Here is a 19,719-nt window from a genome sequence, read left to right on the forward strand (position 1 = left end):
TGGAGGAGGAGACATCTACGCTGAGGGCTGTAAAAGGAGTAGGAGTTAGTGTGTGGAAAGCTGTGCATTCCAAGGAGAATGAATAGCATCTTCTAAGGTGGGAAAGGGTCTGGCATTTTCAGTAAATTATTAATATATTTTTTAAATTATTAATATTTTTAATTAAGCTTTTTATTGTGAGATCATTGTAGATTAACTTGGACGTGTAAGAAATAACACAGAGAGAGCCCCTGTACCCTTTACCCAGTTCCCCCAATAATAACATCTTGCAAAATTATGGTTAGTACAAGACCACAACCAGGATATTGACACAGATACAGTCAAGATATAGAACATTCCATCACAAGGATCCCCCCTGATGCCTTTTTATAGCCACATCCCCTCCCTGGCCTGTCCCTAACTCCTGGCAACCTCTCATCTATCTGTTTGCCATTTTTATTATTCTGTCATCTCAGCGTTATGTAAATGGGATCATACTGTACGTCCCCTTTTGGTGTTGGCTTTTTATCACTCAGCATAGTTCTCTGGAGATTCATCCAGGTTGTTGCCTGTGTCAATAGTTCATTCCTTTTTCTTGCTCAGCAGTGGACGTGCCATAGTTTATTGAACCATTCACCCATTGAGGGGCATCTGGGTTGTTTCCAGTTTGGGGCTATTAGAAATAAAGCTGCTATAAACAGTCTCATACAGGTTTTTGTGTGAATGTAAATTTTCGGTTTTCTGGGACAGATACCCATAAGTGCAATTGCTGGAAAGTAAGGTAGATGCATGTTTAAAGAAACTGCCAGACTGTTTTCCAGAATGACTGTTCCATTCTGCATTCCCACCAGCAGTGTATGAGCGATCAGTTTTTCTGTGTCCTCACCAGCATTTGGTGTCATCACTATTTTTTATTTTGGCTGTTCTAATAGGCATGTAATGATAACTCATTGTGGCTTTCATTTGCATTTCTCTAATGGCTAATGATGTTGAACATCCTTTCATGAGCTTATCTGCCATCTGTGTATCCCCTTTGGTGAAATGTCTCATGTCTCCTGCCCATTTTCTAATTGGATTGTTTGGGGGGTTTTTTTACTGTTGAGTATTGAGAGTTCTTTATCACTTCTAGATATTAATCACTTGTCAGATATGTGCTTGCAAATATTTTCTCCCAATCTGTAGCTTTTTAGCCTCTTCACGTGGACTTTTGCAGAGCAGAAGTTTTTAATTTTGAGGAGGTCTGCTTTATTAATTTTTCCTTTTACGGGTCATGCTTTTGGTATCAAGTCTCAGAACTCTGTGCTTAGCCCTAGATCCTGACGATTTGTTTGTTTTCTAAAAGTTTTATAGTTTCACATTTTATATTTAAGCCTGTGATCCATTATGAATGAAGGTTTGTGCAAGTGTGAGGTTTAGATGAAGGTTCATTTTTTAGCATAGGGATGTCTGATTGTTCCTGTACCATTTGTTGAAAATGCTGTCTTTCCTCCGTTGAATTGCTTATGCTTCTTTGTCAAAAATAAGTTACCACAGTGAGATACCACTTCACACCTACCAGGATGGCTATTATCAAAAGAAGAAAGGAAAATAACATGTATTGGTGAGGATGCAGAGAAATTGGAGCCCTTATGGATTGCTGGTGGGGATGTAAAATGGTGCGGCTGCTGTGGGAAACAGTTTGGTGGTTTCTCAAAAGGTTAAATATAGAGCTACCATATGACCCAGCAATTCGACTGCTAGGTGCACATCCAAAAGAATTGAAAGCAGAGACTTGAACAGACATTTGTATACTTTAATGTTCATAGATGCATTATTAACAATACCTCAAAAGTGGAAACGATCCAAGTGTCTATCAACAGATGAATGAATAAACAAAATTTGGTGCATACACACAAGGGAATATTATCCAGCCATAAAAAGGAATGAAGTTTTAATTTATGCTACAAGATGGGTGGACCTTGGAAACATGCTTAGTGAAATAAGCCAGACATAGGAGAAATATTGTGAGATTCCACTTATGTATTCCACCTAGCGTAGGCAGATTCATAGAGAAGGAAAGTAGAGTAGAGGTTACCTGAGGCTGGGGCGAAGGAGGGAGTGGGGAGCTATTGTTTAATGGGTACAGGATCTTTTTTGGGGATAATGAAAAAGTTTGAGGCATAGGCCTTGAAGGTGGTTCCACAACATTGTGAATGTATTTAATGCCGCTGAAGTGTACACTTTACAAATGGTTAAAAGATAAATATTATGTATATTTTACCACAGTGAAAAAAATCAATGTTTTAAAAACCAGTTGGGGGCTTCCCTGGTGGCACAGTGGTTGAGGGTCCGCCTGCCGATGCAGGGGACACGGGTTCGTGCCCCGGTCCGGGAAGATCCCACATGCCACGGAGCGGCTGGGCCTGTGGGCCATGGCCGCTGGGCCTGCGCGTCCGGAGAGGCCACAGCAGTGAGAGGCCCGCGTACCGCAAAAAAAAAAAAAACCAGTTGGGTATATTTGTAAGGGTCTGTCTCTGGGTTCTCTATTCCGTCCACCGGGCTCTGTGTTTATCCCCACTGTCTTGATTACTGTGTTTATCCCCACTGTCTTGATTGCTGTGTCTGTACAGCTGGTCTTAAACTATCGGGGAAACTACTGGGGAAAGTGGTCTTCCCGTTTTGTTCACCTTTTTCACAACTGAGTTCTTCTAGGGCCTGGGCCTGGCATTTTTGGAGCCCCTCTCGCACTCCCTTTTGTAGAAGATGGCACCAGGACTTACCTACTTTCAAAGTCACCCTTGTCACCTGCCTTGCCCTCAGCCCCCCGTATCTGACTCATCAACAAGCGTTGCTTTTTTGGGGGCAGACATGGCTCTGGTCTGTGCCCCTCTCTCCGTGTCCAGCCATACTGGCTGCTTTCATCAGTCTCCTGGAACACTGCTTCCGTCTCATCACTTGTCTGCACACCCTCTCAGGCCCCCTTGATCCCATCCTCCACAGACAAGGCAGCCAGAGTTACATCTCCCAAATACCAGCCCGTCCTCAGCGCCTGCCTCTGCTCCCCTGCCTCCCTGGTGGCCTGGCTCCTGCCCTGCTCCAGCCTGGCTCCCCCACACTCTCAGCCCTCCAGCCACCCGTCTCCGCTGGAATTTCACACTTCATCAGGCGATGCTGGACTGCAGGCCCCAGCGGGCGGGGGCCATGCTGCCCCGTCACACCAGCTGGGACTGGACTTGGTGCATGCACATTGGATTTCTATTGACAAACTCCATGAATGTGGGAAGGAGCCCATGGTTGGGGGTGGTGGTGGGGAGATGAGGCTGGAGACGTGGGGATAGCTGGGGTGGGTTTACAGAGGTCTCCCTGACCCTTGCAGAAAAACAGGCAAAGGCTTTTTTTTTTTTTTCCGGCCATACCACATGGCATGTGCGATCTCCCCAACCAGGGATCAGACCCGCGCCCCCTGCACTGGAAGCACGGACCCAGAAAGTTCCAAAATAAAACTTTTTTTTTTTTGGCCACGCCGCGCAGCATGCAGGAGGCAAAGGCTTTGAAGAGACACTTAGCAGAAAAGGCATTGTGGTGCTTTTATAAATATGAAAGGATGCACAATTACTAAGTACAAAAACGCAAATGAAAACTAGGCCGAGAGGGGCCAGACTTCACCTGTCTGGCTGAGGAAGATGGGAGAGTTTGACAACACCCTGGGCATGAGGCCGAGGGAGGGGCTGAGAACGGGCGACTTGGCAGTGCTGAGCTTTGCCCGGCAATCCCACTTGTAGGCATTTGGCCCACAGACATGCTGGCACACCTGTGAAATGACATCTGCACACGGTTATCGTTGCTGCACGGTTTGTAAGAGCAAATGCCTGGAAACCACTGACCTGGCCCCATGGGGACTGGCTCAAGACATCGTGGCCCTTCCACACAGCTGCTAAAGCAACAAGGCTGTGCTTTGCAGAGATGGAAGCATGGAAAGATCACTAGACATATATATTTTTTTTATTTAAAATCCTAATTTTAAATTATTAGCCTACCTAAGGCATAAATGTATAGTATGACCAGTTACTTTAAAGGGAAAACCCACATAACCCCCGCCTCCATTTGAAGACACAGATGGTTCCAACCCCCCAGAAGCCTGTCCCAAGCCCTCTTGCCCCCCGGAGCAGCTCCTCCCCTGATTTGAGGCAGTCGCTGCCTTGCTTTTCTCTTTGGTTTTGCTACTTCTGTATGCTTCCCTAAAGAGCATATTGCATTTTGTCTGGTTTTAAACTATTTCTGAACAAAGTCCTAGGATGTATCGGTTTTTGTTTTGCTTCTTCTGTTTAATATTGTTTTTGATGTCCATCCAATGTAGCTGTGAGTCATTCATTCTCACTGTTGTGTACTATTCCACGGAGCTAGTAGATCACAGTTCATCATCCATCTCCTGTAGACGAGCGTTTGTGTTGTTTCCAGTCCCTCGCCGATTCAGACTGTGCTGTGTGAACCTTCTCATGTGTGTCCCTGGGTGTAGACGTGGGAGAGCACTTGCCAGGTCCCCAGTGTGTCTTCACCTCGACTGGATACTACCAAATTCCTCCTGGTGCCAGCGGCGCAGAGGGGCCGAGGAATGCTGTTGGCAAAAGCATCGTACGTGTGGTGCACTGCCATTTCTGGCTGTTTTAAAAGTGCGTAAGCATCTCTGTGTGCGCGCGTGTGCACACACACGTGCATAAGCTCTCTCAGAAAGAAAACAAAGAAACTCCAGTAGAGGTGGCTCCAGGGCTGAGCTGGGGTGGGGCAGGGCAGGAGGGCATCGTCCTGACCCTGTTTTCCCTTTGGTGCCATTGGCTTTTGAACTATGTTCCATATTATAAAGGGACAGAGACAGACGGAGAGAAGGAAAGGAAAGGGAGGGGATAGATGAAACCTAAATGTGGCAGAATGTTAATAGTTGAGAATCCCAACGATGGATTTTATGGGGGTTCATTGGTTTAGTCTCTAGCTTGGGGTGTGTTTATAAAGTTTGGTAATGAAGATCTGTTCCGGTGTGAGAGGCTCTTGAACCGACCTCTCCTTGACCCTGAGGCCTGTCCCAGGAGGATCCCTTGTTTCCAGTGAGAGGTCCTCCTGGAGGAGGGGTGCTCCCTCCTTCCTCCCCCTTCCCCGGTCCCTTCCCTTGGGGCCTAGTTTCCCTGGCTGGTCAGAACTGCCCAGTCCTGACCGCCTCCTTCACCAGAGCCCAAACCAGCCGGTCCGGTTTGGGGAGCCCGCCCCATTTGGCTCTCCTCTGGGTGGCTGCCTGACAGGTGCTCCACCCTGATGGGGGAGGGGGTGGCCTGGGATCTGGGGCGTGGGGGGGGGGAGCGGGAGGGGCCAGACCTGCCCTGCCGTGGCCCCAGGCCTGGCTGGGAGCCCCTGGCTTAGTGAGCAGGTGGTAGACAGAAGGGGGTAGATGGGATTTCCAGGCCCTTGGAGCCAGTCAGTCCTCCTGGTCCCCGTGGTAAAGTCCTGGAGGAGTCGGTCTGGGGCAGAAGCTGTGGTAGGGTGCCGGAGCAGGGGAGTGGGAAGGACCCAGGCACGTCTGTCCACCTGCCGCCCGGGCCGCCTGCTCACTCACTGTTCTCCCTGGGCTGCCCGTCAGCCGAGTACCCGCCCAGGGCCCAGGACCCTGCTTGAATCTGATCATTGCTGCCGCTCACACGACCCCCCCCACCCCCCACCCAAGTCAGGGAGCAGTCCTACTCTTCTGTCCGCCCCCAGGGCAGGCAGTTTGGTCGGGTTTGTTCACTGCTCAATTGCCAGGGCCTCCGAAGGCTTGCCTGGTATGTGCCAGGAGTGGGGCAAATGTGTGAACCAGTGGGGGAGACAGGTCAGGGACGGTGACAGCCTGAGGGTCAGCGCGGGGATGGAGCCCGGGGTGTCAGGGAAGGCTTCCTGCAGGAGGGGCTGCAGTAAAGGGATGAACTGGGCAGCCCCGGCCCCTGCCCCCCACAGGGGAGACAGAAAGAAACAGATTTCGTGCCAGGAGCTGTGCCCCGGGCCAAGGAAGGCTTCTCAGAGAAAGTGAGATCTGAAGCGGGGAGAAGGTGTGAGGCAGAGGTGGGGTGGGCCTGCACGACCCCTTCTAGAGTCCCTTTCTCCGAGCGTCCTTTTCTCCTGTTCTGCGATAGGGGTTCTGGGCCCCCTAGCCTCCTGCTCAGAGTGGCTGGTCTAGGACACAGGCACTGGGACAGACGGCCCACTTGGGCAAGTCACTCGGCCTCTCCCGGCTTCAGTTTCCTCTGTTGTAAAATGGGCCTGATAAAGCACCTGCCCATTTAGGGCAGTGGTGGGCTAAAATGACTTAATGTGTGCCGACGCTGAGAGGAGGACCTGGCCCAGAGGAGGTTCTCTGGGAAGTTGGGCCACTTATTTTCAGAAAGGTTAGTTACATCCTGGCAAGACAGCCAGCATAGCGACACAGGAGTCCCAGCCGTCCCCACCTTTCCCTCTCCACATTCCCGCCATCCAGCCCCACTCTCACGCCTAGGTACTTCCGTGGCATGGGGGTGGCGGCTGTTTACCGTGATCTCCCCTGGTGAGGCCGCAAGTCTCGGGTTCATCCTGATGGGTGAGTGGGGCAGAGCAGCAGGGGCCCCCTTCGTTGCACCCTCTGGGGCTCTTGCTGGCATCGCAGCCTGGGTGTGCAGGGAGAGGGGGACACAGCAAGCCCCGGATCTCCAGCCACCCTCCCCGTCAAAGAGGCCACTCATCCCCCATCTCTGTGTCCTGCACCACAGCCCCAGCCAGTGTTTCACACCTGGCTGCCCCGCCAGCCACTCTCGGGCACTCAGCCCCATGCTGAGCCACTGTTTCTGGCCCCTGGCACCTGGCCTGGCATAGGGAGTGAGATGGGGGTGTGCGTGTGAGGTGGGAGACTGACCCTGCCGAAGCAGGGGCTGTGGTTGGGTCCCCTGCTCCTGTGTCCCTGCCCAGCCCTCCCTCCGCTGGGACAGTTGTGGGCCCCATGGCTCAGGCTTTCCAGGCTCAGCCCCGCCTCCCTCTGGCCCTCCCTTCACCCTCCACCCTTCCCCTCCCCCTCCCATGGGCTGGAGCCACAGCCAAGCTCAACTCCTGCCAGGGCAGGGCCGCGTCACCAGCCGCTGCCAGGGAGGCCAGGGCGCAGAGCCCAGCCAGCTCACCTCCGTGGGCAGGGGAACCCCTTGATCCCAGCTCCCTGATCTTTCAGCTGGAAGCCTCTGTCTGCCGGCCTGCCCCACTGCGGGTGGCCCAGGACAGAGGGAAGAGGATGGTGGAGGTGAGCTGGCCCAGGCCTTGGGGAGGAGCGGAGGAGGGGGAGGGCTGCCTGGGTGTGCGGGAGGGCAGTCCGGACACACGGCCACCTGCGCCAGCGTAAGCACGTGCGCCAGGGGCAGGGTGGCTGTGTGTGTGCCCGTGTGGGCGGTGGCAGGTGTCTATCGGCTGGGGCTTAGCCCACACCTCGGCGCGGGTCCCCCTGAGCATCTCTGTGGGAGCGCATTCCTGGGGTCTGGTGTGCATGGAGGTGTTTCCAAGGGGTTGTGCCTCCCTGGGCCACTGGTGACCCTGGGGCTGGCTGTGGGCATGCCTGGGTCTGTGTGCGGGTCTCATGGTTAACTGTCTCAGGAGCGCTCCTGGGTGTGTGGAGGGTCTTGGGGTCTGCCTTCCTAGTGAGTCCAGCCGTAACGGAGCATTTGTGGGGTTATGTGTGTGTGAGCATGTGGCTGTGTTTCTAGGTGGTGCCTAAAGTCCGTATCATTATGTTATTTGGCTCCCCCAGGATCCTTGTATGTGTCTCTGGGTCTCTCTGGAGTCCCTCCATCTCAGGGGTGAACGGGTCTTTACGTTGTTTGTGGAGGGGCTCCCGGGTCCTTGACTTCTTGGGGTCCCAGCCGTGGGTCCCCAGTGTTGCGGCCCTTTCGTTCTGAGAACTTCCTCTGAGCCAGGCCCCTCTTAAGACTGCTTTCCCACCTTCTCCCATGACACCTCCCAGTTGCCTCCGGCCCACTTGCTGAGGCTCGCGGTGGGATGCTCCCTCCTGCGCCCAGGCCCCTGTGCAGCCGCCAGCAGGGTGCCCGGGTAGTGTGGGGCAAGCGGCTGCTCCGTCTCGGGCTGCTTGGGGACTTTTCCGTGCAACCAGTGTGTGTGTTCTCGTGTTTCTGTGGTTGTGTGGCTGGACGTCTGTGTCGCATGTCTGTGTCAGTCTCTGAGGACAGCTGTGCACTGTGGAGCGACTTCATTTGCTTCTGTGTCTTGGGTGTGCGTGTGTGTGTGTGTGTGCGTGTGTGTGTGTGTGCGTGTGTGTGTGCGTGTGTGTGTGTGTGGCGGGGAAGGGCTTAGGTTGGGGGGGCCTGGGAGGCCACTGGAGCCTCTTTTCTACCTGTTGCCCCCTCCCTCCTTCCTGCCCCACCTCAGGGGAGGAACGAATGAAGTCGAATCTGATTTCCCCCGTCCCTGGGGGCTCGCCCACACTCTCAGGTTTGTTGTGGCATCCATCCCCACGCTGGGCACCTCTGGGGGGTGAGGGACACCAGCAGTGCCCTTTGTGTCTGTGCTCTATTGAGCCTGGCCAGGCGGGGAGGGGGCACCTGCGCCTGGGGCTGCCACAGGAGCCGCCTGGCCTCCCTGGGGGCTTAGAGCACCTCGGGGTAAAGGAAGCGCCATCTGTGCATTCAGCCACTCTCTGAGCTGTGCCTCGCCCTGTGCTGGGCAGGGCCGGGGACACAGGGTGGCTGAGAGGGCCCCAGGCCCTGTCCTGTGGGAGGGCAGGGGTCATCAGAGCATGATGGGGGCCCATTGTGCTCCCCCATCCCAGCCCTGGAGAAGGACGGTCTTAAACAGAGGTAGTCAGACTGGCACATTTGCCCTGGGAGACCGTGCTCAGCATCCTCTGTCCTTTATTTGTTCCTTCCTTTATTCGTTCAGCAGCAGCAGCAGCAGCAGTGCCAGTAGTGATAACAGCAGCTAGGCTGTAGCAGTGAGGGCCCACTCGGCGGCAGGCGCTGTTCTGAGCACTTGGCATGGGTCATCTGGTTCGCTCGTCCAAACACTCCCAGGAGATAGGGACCATCGTTACCCCCAGTTTGCAGGTGAGGACACGGAGGCCCAGAGTCCCTTGCTCACGGGCACACAGCTTGGCAGTGGTGGAGCGGGCACGAGCCTGTGCCGTCCGCTCTTACTCGTCGGCTGCCTTCCGAGTCCTTGTCCGGCACTCAGGGCAGAGGCCTGCTGAGGGGAGGATGGCGCTTACGTGGCCAGAACACGGAGAGCAGGCTGCTCGTCACTTCCCACATGCGACTCCAGGCCCTGCTCCCCAAGGCTCGGGTGGCCCTCGATCTGTGTCTTTTTATGGGCTTTCACCCATCGTGGGGAGCGCGGATCTCTGGCGACACACCCCCTGTATGATGTTCTTCTTGCTTCTGGCCAAAATGTACCACCACTTCCTCCAGTTCCCAGCCTGGGCCGTGTGGTGGGGAGGGCCTGGGGAAGTGGGCTCACAGCCGGGCGCTCCTTGTGTTTGGAACACACACCAGGTTATTCACTGAATAGCTGGATTCAGCCTCTAAACAGGCTCAGTTCCGTCACAGGCATCAAGGTCAGATTTCCAGGCAGTGTGGACAGGCCCCGGGGACTCCTGGCCGCCCTCTGCCCACCACCCTTCCCTGAACCTCCTCAGGGTCCAGCCTCATCGCTTTGGCGATGACATCACTCATTCGTTGCACAGATATTTACCAGGTACCTGCTGTGTGCCAGGCCCTGCTCTAGCTGCCAGGGGTACGACAAGAATGAGACAGACAAAGGCCCCTGTTCCTGGGGAGCCCATACTCTGCTGGGGGGTGGGGAAGGAGGGGGGACCAACAGTCAACAGGTATATAATGCCAGATGATAATAAATGCCACGGAGAAGTATAAAGCAGGGGTGCAAATTTTGTCGGGGTCAGGGAAGGCCTCCCAGAGGAGGTTTTCTTTGCACTGAGACCTGAAGATCAAGAAAGGGGAGCCATGCAGCTCTGGGCAGAGGGAACAATGGGTGCAAAGGCCCTGAGGCTGGAACAAGCTTGATGTGTCCAAGACTGAAAAGGAGGAGGCCAGCGTGGCTGGGGTGAAGTGCAGGGAGGAGTTGGGGTCCCTTGGCGGCAGGGCCCAGCTGGGCAGGGCCTTGCTAAGTCACAGTGGGGAGTTTCAGGTGGGAAGCCCTGCAGAGTTTTGTTTAACATTTCTTCAGATTCCCTGCTGACCACAACAGCCTTTCTGATCTTGGTTTTGGTCATCGGAAGTAGAGTTGTCTCTGTTCATGTTCCTGTCCCATAAACCTCTGAGGTCCTTTGTCTGGAGTAGAAGCTTTGGCTGGAGCCAGGGCTGCTGGGAAGCGGGAAGCTTAAGGGGGCAGTGACAGGCCTTCTCCGTGGGTCAGTCGACGCTTTTGTGCCCTGGCGCTGGGCAGCCCTGGGCAGTGACTTCTCCTCTCTGGGCCTCAGTTTCCTAGTTTGGGAAACAGGAGGGAAGAGGACTCTCCACCCACACACCTCAAGAACCACTGGGAGGGTTCACTGTGGCCTGGTCTGCATGCCTGGTGCAGGCATAGGCCAGAGTCAGCGCTGAAACACGTGTGTCCCCTCCATCCACCCAGCAGCCACTGAGGGGAGACCTGGGATCCAGCCTGTAACCAACCAGAGCATTGCTTCTGCCTGCGCCGAGCCACCGACTTAGCAGGGAGACAGCAGACACAATCATAACCATATAACATGTTAGGTGATGCTAAGGGCTGGGAGAGAATGGACTGGATGTCAGGATGCCAGGCTCTGGGGGATGCGGCGACGGGCAAGACCAGACCAAGCCCCTGCCCCCGTGGAGCTCACGCTCCAGCTGTTGCAAGAGGTGGTGTCAGTCCTCAGCAATCCTGCCGTCTCAGCCTCTACGGGGTGCCCAGAACCTGCCTATTCCTTCCGCCTCCACAGGCTCCACGTGGTCCCGTCCACCCTCTTCTCCTGCTGGACTGTCGCCGCCTCCTCCTCCCAGGTGTCCCTGCTCCTGCCCTGCCCCCACACGCAGCCACCGGGAGCCTGTGAACACCTGAGTCTGGCCACATCCCTCCCCTGCTCAGAACCTTCCTGTTGCTCCGTCTCACTCAGGTAAAAGCCAGAGTCCTGGGGATTTCCATGGTGATCCAATGGTTAAGACTTTGCCTTCCAGTGCAGAGGGTGCAGGTTTGATCCCTGGTCGATCCCTGGTCGGGGAGCTAAGATCTCACATGGCTCACAGCCAAAAAACCCAAACGCAAAACAGAAGGAATATTGTAACAAATTCAATAAAGACTTTAAAAATGGTCCACATAGGGCTTCCCTGGTGGTGCAGTGGTTGAGAGTCCGCCTGCCAATGCAGGGGACACGGGTTTGTGCCCCGGTCCAGGAAGGTCCCACATGCTGCGGAGCGGCTGGGCCCATGAGCCATGGCCGCTGAGCCTGCGTGTCCGGAGCCTGTGCTCCGTGACGGGAGAGGCCCCAATAGTGAGAGGCCCGTGTACCGCAAAAAAAAAAAAAAAAAAATGGTCCACATAAAAAATTTTTTAAAAAGCCAGAGTCCTACCCACGGCCCACAAGTGCCTACACAATCTGCCCTTCTCTCTCACCTCACTCACCCGGCCCCAGCCACTCGGCCTCCTCTCTGCTCTTCGGCCACATCAAGCACATTCCTGCCTCAGGACATTTGCACTGGCTGTTCCCACTGCCTGGGTGCTCCTCCTCCAGCTACCCACAGGGCTCCCTCTCCTCTCTCCACTCGGGTTCCTGCTCAAGCGTCACCTCCTCAGCAAGGCCCTCCCTGACCACTTCACTGAAAATTCCCACCTCCCCTCACCCTCCACACCCTCCTGATCCCTGCTGTATTTTTCTCCTCAGCACTTACCACCTGACTTACTAGCTATTTTTCTGATTTGTCTCATTTATTGACTGTCTCCTTTCCCCTAGGATGTGAGCTCTGCAAGGGCAGGGATATTCCTGACGCTCCTGGCGCCCCTGCCCCGGGCCTGGCAGAGATCAATCCTCGGTAGACATTGATGATTGGATGGAGGGGTGGGGGGCTGAGTGTGATGGATCATTTGTGGGTAGAGTAGGTGTTTGCCAAGGAGGGGCTTGAGCACGTGTCAGTCCCAAAGCGTGAGACAGGGTCTGGGGACAAGGTGCCAGAGGGTTCCTTGGTGGAACTAGGCTCAGGGCAGGAGGAGAATGGGGGGTGGGGGTGGGGGACACGCAGGTGGGCAGGAAGAGCTGAGCAAAGGTGTGAAGGAGGAACGGTGTGGGGTTTCGGGGGCCAGCGAGAGCCTGCCATGGGCTGCCACGTTAAGACTCCCCCTCCATCATCAGAGCACCGCCCAGGGAGGTAGGCGGTAAACTGAGGCAGGGAGGGGGCTTCTGGAGCTGGTGGGTGGAGATCACGGCAGAAGGGTGGGCGGGAACCAGCGGTGGAAGCGCTGAGCGCAGGCTGGGACCAGTGAGCCCTTCCTCATCGCCCCCTTCCTGCTTTAGTTTCATTTTGGTGACTAGGAAGGGGTGGCCGTGGCCCCTGCCGCATCCTCTGCTCTGCCCCTGCGCCCTGGGGCCCTGGCTGAGTCAGCTCCCTCCACTGCCGGGGTGATGGGGGGGCAGCTTTATTCAGGGCTGCTGGAGCAGGTGGAGGGCAGGAGGGAAGGAGCCCTCTACGCAGGCACGCACACACACTCCCTTGACCGTGTTGTCACACTAGCAGATCTGGCTCTTCCACGTGCGCTGATTTCCTTGGTGGGGAGGGCGGTGCCATTTTCATGTCATGAAAGGTCTGATGGTGGAACACGTGAGCGTGGGGGTGACTGGGAAATGGGAAGCTTTTGCTAGGACAGGTCAGAAACTGCCCGTCCCGCATGTGAAATAATTCAAAAGACTTTTTTTTTTAATTGAAATAAACATTTTAGAGTAGGATGGAAATGTGCCTGCATTTGAGGGATCAAGCACTGGGCTTCGGAGGCACCTATGCCCCGGCTGGGGGCTGCAGGCTGCACCCTGTCCTCCTTTGTGCCGTGTCGCTGGGGTCACTGCTTCACCCTCTGCCTCTGAGTTCCAGGGGTTTCTCTGCCAGAGTTTCACAGGTACTGCCTGGGCAGAGTCTGAGGTGTCTGAGCAGGGGTGTAGCATAGCGGGTACAGGCGAATGTGTTCGTTCACCAAGTGTTCCTTGAGTGCCTGCCACGCAGTGTTGTAGGCATTGGGGTACAGTGGGGAGCAAGACAGAGGACAGGCCCTGCCCTGGTGGAGCTGACATTCTGGTGGAAGAAGCAGACACTGAAGAAGCTCACGCACGCAAACACATCCACACACAGTATATGGTGAACGCAGTGAGGAAACATAAAGCAAGGAAAGGGGCATAGAGGGTGGTAGGACAGGAGCAGGGACATTTGTGTGCAGACGTGGGTGGAAGGAAGGAGGGAGGGAGCCATATGGAGGTCACTGAGAAGAGAGTTCCAGCATGGGGTGGGGGTGGGGGTTGTAAGCTGCCAGTGCAAAGGCCCTGAGGTGGGGGCATGTCTGACGTTTGAAGAACAGTGAAGAGGCCAGAGTGGCTGGGGCAGAGTGAGCGAGGGGCCGTGTGGGAGGAGAGCTGATGGGCAGATCTCTCAGGACCTCGTGGGCCATGGGGAGGAGTTTAAGGATGTTGACTCTGTAGTGGATCAGACGGTCTTCCAGGCCCACCTCTGCTTGGTGACCTTAGCGAGAGATTTCACCTTTGTGAGCCTCAGTTTCCACATCTGCAAAATGGGAGTGAAATAGCCACTCCACCTAAGTGCCAGGGAGTCGGTGAGCTCAGCATTGGCATCTGCGCAGGGTCATGGGCCCCCCATGGTGGTGGTGATGGTGGTGGTGGTAGGGGTGTGAGTACTGGGGCTAGCCTCAGTAAACCACATTTGGTGGTGGGGACTGGTTCTTGGACAGCTTTTCTGCTGCAGACCGACAGGCCAAAGGCCCGTGGAAAGGGCGAGTAATTCCTTATTCCTGGGTGGGGGGTGGCGGTGGTTGGAGCCCCACTTTGTGCTGCCTCCCACACTACCGCTGGGGGCCTGGGCAGGTTGGAGGAGCTGGGGACCCTCACCCCCAGGTGGGGTCAGGACAGGAGAGGAAGAGCAAGGTCTGGGTGTGGATAGAGAGGGTGGAGAAGGAGGGAGGAAGGGTTGGAGGCCAGGACCATGATGGTAATGACAAAAACAGAAGCACCACCGCAGGACAGGTGGGTAAGAGCCTGGACTTCGGTCCCCGACTGCCTGGGTTCAAATTCTAGGTGCCCTGAATAAAGGATTTCCCCTCTCTGAGCCTCAGTCTCCCCACCCGTGAACTGGGGATGATGAGCGTGTCTGTCTCACAGGTTAGCGGTGAGGATGGAATGCGATTAGACACAGAACACCAAGCAGACGCGGGCACACACGAGTCTCCAAGGATGCACCTGCCGTAATTCTGAGAACTGGTGGGGCCCGGGCTCTGTGTTAGACAGGGCTGGAGTCTTGTGTCCACTCTGCTTCCCAAGCTGTGTGACCTGGGCAAGTGGGGTGCCCTCTCTGTGCCTTGTCTTCCTTGTCTGTAACACAAAGCCCAAAACGGCCCCTTTGTCTGGGGTCGGGCGTGCAGATTAAATGAGGGACTCCGGGTCAAGTGCTTAGGAGAGGGGCCGGCACGGTAGGTGCTCCCTAAGTGTTGGCTGCTGCTGTGATAGTGACCGACATTTACCGTGCGCTTCCTTGCTGTGTGCGCTTGGCCTTGGGGCCAGGCCATCAGTGCCTGGGTTCTCTGTGACTCCTTTTAAGAACTCCAGGAAGCAGGTACTGTCATGGTCCTCTTTTAACAGAAGAGGAGACTGAGGCACAGAGCAGCTGAGCTGCTAGCCCAGGGCCATGCAGTGAGCTCCCACGGTGGGTCAGCTCACCCACATTTCACAGGCAGAGAGCTGGGCTCTTGGCCCTGGGCTGTCTGACCCCTAAATTCTGGGCTTGCCTGGGAACCCCAGCGCCTACTCTTTGCCCGCCTCCTCTGCTGCTGGCACAGGCCCCTTTATATGTAGCAGCTCCTCTCCCTTCCGTGGCCCCCATAAAGTCAGGAGCTTGGGGACTTGGTGGGAAGGGGGGTTTCTGGTCGGGGGAGCCGGCAGTGCTTGGAGCTGCCCCAGGGTGGGGCTCCCGCCTGATTATTATAAACACGGTTGGTTCCTCTGTTTGTCCTGCCCTCCATGCAGCGCCCAGAGGGAAGGGCTGGCCCCGGGCAAATATCCGGAGGTGTGCCCCTCTGTCCCCTTCCCCTTCGGGTCACACAGGCAGCTGGGGGCGGGGCTGGGGGCGGTGTGCGGAGGTGGCTTGGGGGTTTACGGCAGGGCTTCTGGGTTGGCTGCCCTGTCTTCCAGGCTGCCTCCTGCCCACCCCGTCTGGATCCTGAGCCCCTCCCTCTCCTGGGTTTAGTGAGGGGTCCTGTGGCTAACCCTAGTCGTGCAGAGGGCTTGGAGCTGACTTGGGGCCCGCAGGTCCTGGGCTGGGGGGCGGAGGATGGGCAGGCAGAGTGAGAGAGGCCAAGGTGAGGAGTGAGGCTGGGCCCAGGGCCAAATGGGGGCAAATCTGGGAAGGCAGTGAGGAGGTGGTGGGACATGGTATACACATCTGGAGGGATGGAGTGGCGTGGGGAAGATGGGGGAAGGTCAGCGTGTAGGGATGAGGCTAGGAGCTGGAACTGGGAGAGTCGAGGGCAGAGAAGCCTGGAGAGAGGACAGGGTAGGTCAGGGCCTCTGGCAGGTGGGCCAGGAATGGAGGCCTGGGCGGGCGGGATAGGCAGCGTTCCGGGGGCTGGAATGCGGGACCGCTGCTGAAGGGGCTCCTGGCTTGCAGGGTAGAGAACGGGCTGGGGCAGAGGGCCCCTCACCCTGGCCAGGCCTGTTCCACCCCAGAGCAGGCAGGGAAACTGGACCCCTGGGGGAGCCCTGGCTCTGGTCACCTGCTGGCCGGGAGGCCCAGGCCAGTTGAGGCAGGTTGGCTGCTGGGTCCCCACCCGCCTCCCACTGGGCGGCTCCTGCTGCCAAACCGGTTCCCCTGGATCACTGCCCACTGATGGCCCTACCTCTGGCCTGGGGATGGCAGCCTCTTCGTCCTTACCTCACAGAGCTGCTCCGCGAAAGGAGCCGGGAGTGGAACCAGGGGCTGCAGGGGCCGCATCCCAGACACACGCAAGCATCCTTGCTAGGTCACGAGACTCACTGAGCTTGGGGCCGACCCTGTGCTGGGCACTGTGCCAGGCTCTGGGGAGCCAGCCATGAACCAGACAGAAATCCCCACCCAGTGCATTTCCCCTAGTTCTTTGGGTCTTCGTTCACACGGGCCCTCTTCTGGGAAACCTCCCTTATCCCCCGCCTGCCATCCCTCCAGGCTGGGTCTGGCACTCTGTGACCCCAGCGCCGACCACTCTGGGCTGTCAGAGGCTGTCTCAGTCACCGCAGTATCCTTAGCACCAACCAGCGCAAGGCTGGACACAAAGGAGTGAGTTGTTGCTGAATGAATGAACGAACGAATAATGGACAAATGATGTTTTCTTCCCACTTTACAGATGAGTAACCCGAAGCCCCAAGAGGAGACGTCTCGTGCCCAAGGGCACTTCTAGCACAGCCAGCATCAAACCAGGTCTGTGGGACTCAGGGCCCATGTGTGGGCTGGGGGGCAACACCTGGGCCCCCTTCCCCAGACATGGCTAGGAGTCATCCTAATCATCAGAAGAGCAAATGCCGATGGAGCCCTCCCTCCGTGTCCCAGCCCTGCACCCAGCTCTGCTCGTATTAACTCATTAATCCTCCCGGCAGCCCTGTGGGGGCTGATCCAGCGCACAGACAGGTTAGGTCACTTGCCCAAGGTCACACGTAGTAGGCGACAGAGAGAGATTTGCACTCTGGCCATCTGGCTCCCCTACCCATCATTTCTCTGGTCCCCCTATGGGACACCACCATCACACATGTCCTCTTCGGCCCCTTTGGTTTTTAAATCAGCTCTCATTGAGCATTTACTCTGTGCCGGTGCTGTTCTGAGTACAGGACTGGAGACCACAGGCCCTAAAGACTGTTTGGTCTGTTAGTATCTGTTATGAAGTGGCTCTTTCCCCGCTCTGTGATCTTGGTGAGGAACTTCCCTCCTCTGAGCCTCAGTCTCCTCATCTGTAAAGTGGGCATATAGCAGTAAGGCTGCCTAGGGGTCACGCATAGGACAGGGGCTCGGTAACCATTTGTTGAACAAGTAACCAAAGGTATGTGGTGCTACCAGCCCAGAGTGCAGGCTGGAAAAGCAGGGATAGTGTCAGCTGGCCTTTAGGAACCAGTCACTGAGCACATACTGTGTGCCGGACGTGGCCGAGACAAGGGAGTGGGATGCCAGGAAACTGGGCAGGTGAGACCTGGCCTGGGCACTGAAAGTCTAGCGATGGGGGTTTTAAACACTGAACTAGTAAACACAAGACTGAGCAGCAGAATTTCCAGAAGTTAAACATGCTATGAAATGTGATGGAAGGACAGTGGGGAATGGGGACTCCTTTTCTTGGGGTGTTCAGGAAAGGAGTCACCAATGACTGTGAAGGAAGGGAGGGAGGGGACCATGTGTGTGGATACTGGGGAAGAGTATTCCCCACAGAGGGAACAGCCAGTGCAAGTCCCTGAGGTTTGGAAGCCAGTGTGAGTGAGAGGGAGAGATGAGAGCAGAGAAGTGATGGGGCAGGTCGTGTGGGGCGGGCCACGGGAAGACTGAGCTTCTCCCCTGAGTGAGGTGGAGCCACAGGAGGGCTCTGAGCAAGGGGCCTGACTCGGGTGTTCACGGGGTCCCTTGGGCTGCATGTGGGGGACAGACTGGGAAGGGGGCGGGGGGGGAGTGGGGAGACCAGGGAGGAGAGGAGGATGGATGGGACCAGGGCGGGGCCAGAGGATCGAGGAGAATAGCACGTTCTGGCGAGCCGTCCCCTCCCACAGGCCTGCCGGCAGGAGCCCAAATCTGCACCCTCACCACGCTGAGAGCCTGGCGCCATGTTTGGGAAGAAGAAGAAGCGGGTTGAGATCTCGGCACCGTCTAACTTCGAGCACCGCGTGCACACGGGCTTTGACCAGCACGAGCAGAAGTTCACGGGGCTGCCCCGCCAGTGGCAGAGCCTGATCGAGGAGTCAGCTCGCCGGCCCAAGCCCCTCATCGACCCCGCCTGCATCACCTCCATCCAGCCTGGGGCCCCCAAGGTATGCTGGTGCCCACCACCGCCTCTCCTGACCCACGCCAACCCCCTTGGGGTGACCCCAGCCCTCAACCCCACACTTGACTCTGCGGCCAACACCTCCCCCTCCCTTGCTGACCTCCACACAGACACGCCCCAGTCCTCACCTTTCACTCACCCCTCCACCCACTGATCCCTCACTTGGCCTCAACGCTGATGCCCCCCTTACCTTGCTGAGAACCCTACACTGACCTTGACCCTCCGACAGTCCCCCACACCAGCCCCAAGTCGTGCCCCTGTCCTTGGAGCCTCACGCCCTGAGCTCTGTGCTCCAGTCCCCAGCACCACAGACTTGTCCTGGGCCTTCACCGGGCTCTCATCTCAGGACGAGGGACAGACTCGTTCCCTCATGGCGACTGCCCCAAGTGCTCAGGGCTGGGCTGGGGGAGCCCAGAGGGGGCTCCTGACCAGCCCCAGGGTCCAGGCCAGCTTCTTGGAGTCGGTGACACCGGAGCTGAGCCCTGAGGGCCGAGGACGAGGAGGAGTCATTGGGGCAAATGGTGGAGAGGCAGGGCTTTTAGTGGAGGAAACGGCCCACATGAAGCATTGGGGGTTTTTGGTTTGGGTTTTTTCCCTGCCATCTGAGCAAAAGGGCAGAGTTGGGATTTGAATCAAGGTCCGTTTCCAAGGCCCATGTTCTTAACTCCTTTCCTGTCTCCGTGATCCCAGTGCCGGGCGTGGCCTATGGTGAGGCTGGTCTGGGGGCAGGGGGTGCGGCACCCCGCAGCCTGCGAAGCCGGCCTTGGAGCACGGACTTTATCCGAAGGGCAGTGGGAACCAGGAAGGGCCATGGGCCAGGGAACGCAACCCGGGTTGTTCGGAGGGGTGGAGATGGGCCGGCTGGTCAGCAGGCTCAGCGCCAGGGGGCAGGCCCAGGGCTGACTCATCCTGCCCCGCCCCAAGACAGCGGGGCGCGGAAGCTCTCCCCCAGGGTCTCCAGCTGGCATCCCACTGAGGCGTTCATGTGCCCCAGGCAGGGGGCTTTTGGATACTTTGAATTCTCTGCCACTGCCCAAAAAAGCAAGAGGCTTCACATCCAAATCTCTATTTCTGGCTTCTCCTGACAGATCGGCTGGGGCCACTGGAGGGGCAGCTGCCACCGCAGGCGGGGTGCCAGCTCTTCTGGGCCCGCAGGCCCCACCCAGCCCACCTCAGTTCCATCCCCTACCCGGCCCTGTGGCTGCTTGTCTGCTGGTTATGCCCGCACTAGGGCGCTTCCTAAAATCTAGCCCCTGCTTGGCCTGCCAGCCACGAGCCCTGCCTGGGACTGTGTCTGCCAGGAGGAAGGGGCACCTTAAGTCACACAAAGGTGCCACACGGGCTGGCACTCTCCTGGGGCCCCTGTGGGCGCTTGTGTTTGCTGCCCTCGGCTGAGAAACTCCCTAGTCCTCCCAGACCCTCCCCCAACCCCCAGGGACTTCTCGACCTCTTATTCCAGCACCAAAGCCTGACCAGGTGTCTCCCTTG

The 19,719-nt window shown here is 56.8% G+C and overlaps 1 protein-coding gene across 1 annotated transcript in view; it reads left to right on the top strand.

Moving 5' to 3' along the window:
- The window catches only part of PAK4 (p21 (RAC1) activated kinase 4), a 45,993-nt gene that overhangs the window by 18,283 nt on the left and 7,991 nt on the right, over positions 1–19,719 (top strand). The window contains exons 2-3 of the mRNA XM_082862000.1: positions 16,561–16,634; positions 17,960–18,217. Coding sequence (XP_082718126.1) covers positions 18,014–18,217 — 204 coding nt within the window. The 5' untranslated portion in view covers positions 16,561–16,634; positions 17,960–18,013. The remainder of the gene's footprint in view (positions 1–16,560; positions 16,635–17,959; positions 18,218–19,719) is intronic.

This window comes from Leucopleurus acutus (assembly GCF_964270905.1).
Source record: "Leucopleurus acutus genome assembly, chromosome: 20".
NCBI lineage: Eukaryota > Metazoa > Chordata > Mammalia > Artiodactyla > Delphinidae > Leucopleurus > Leucopleurus acutus.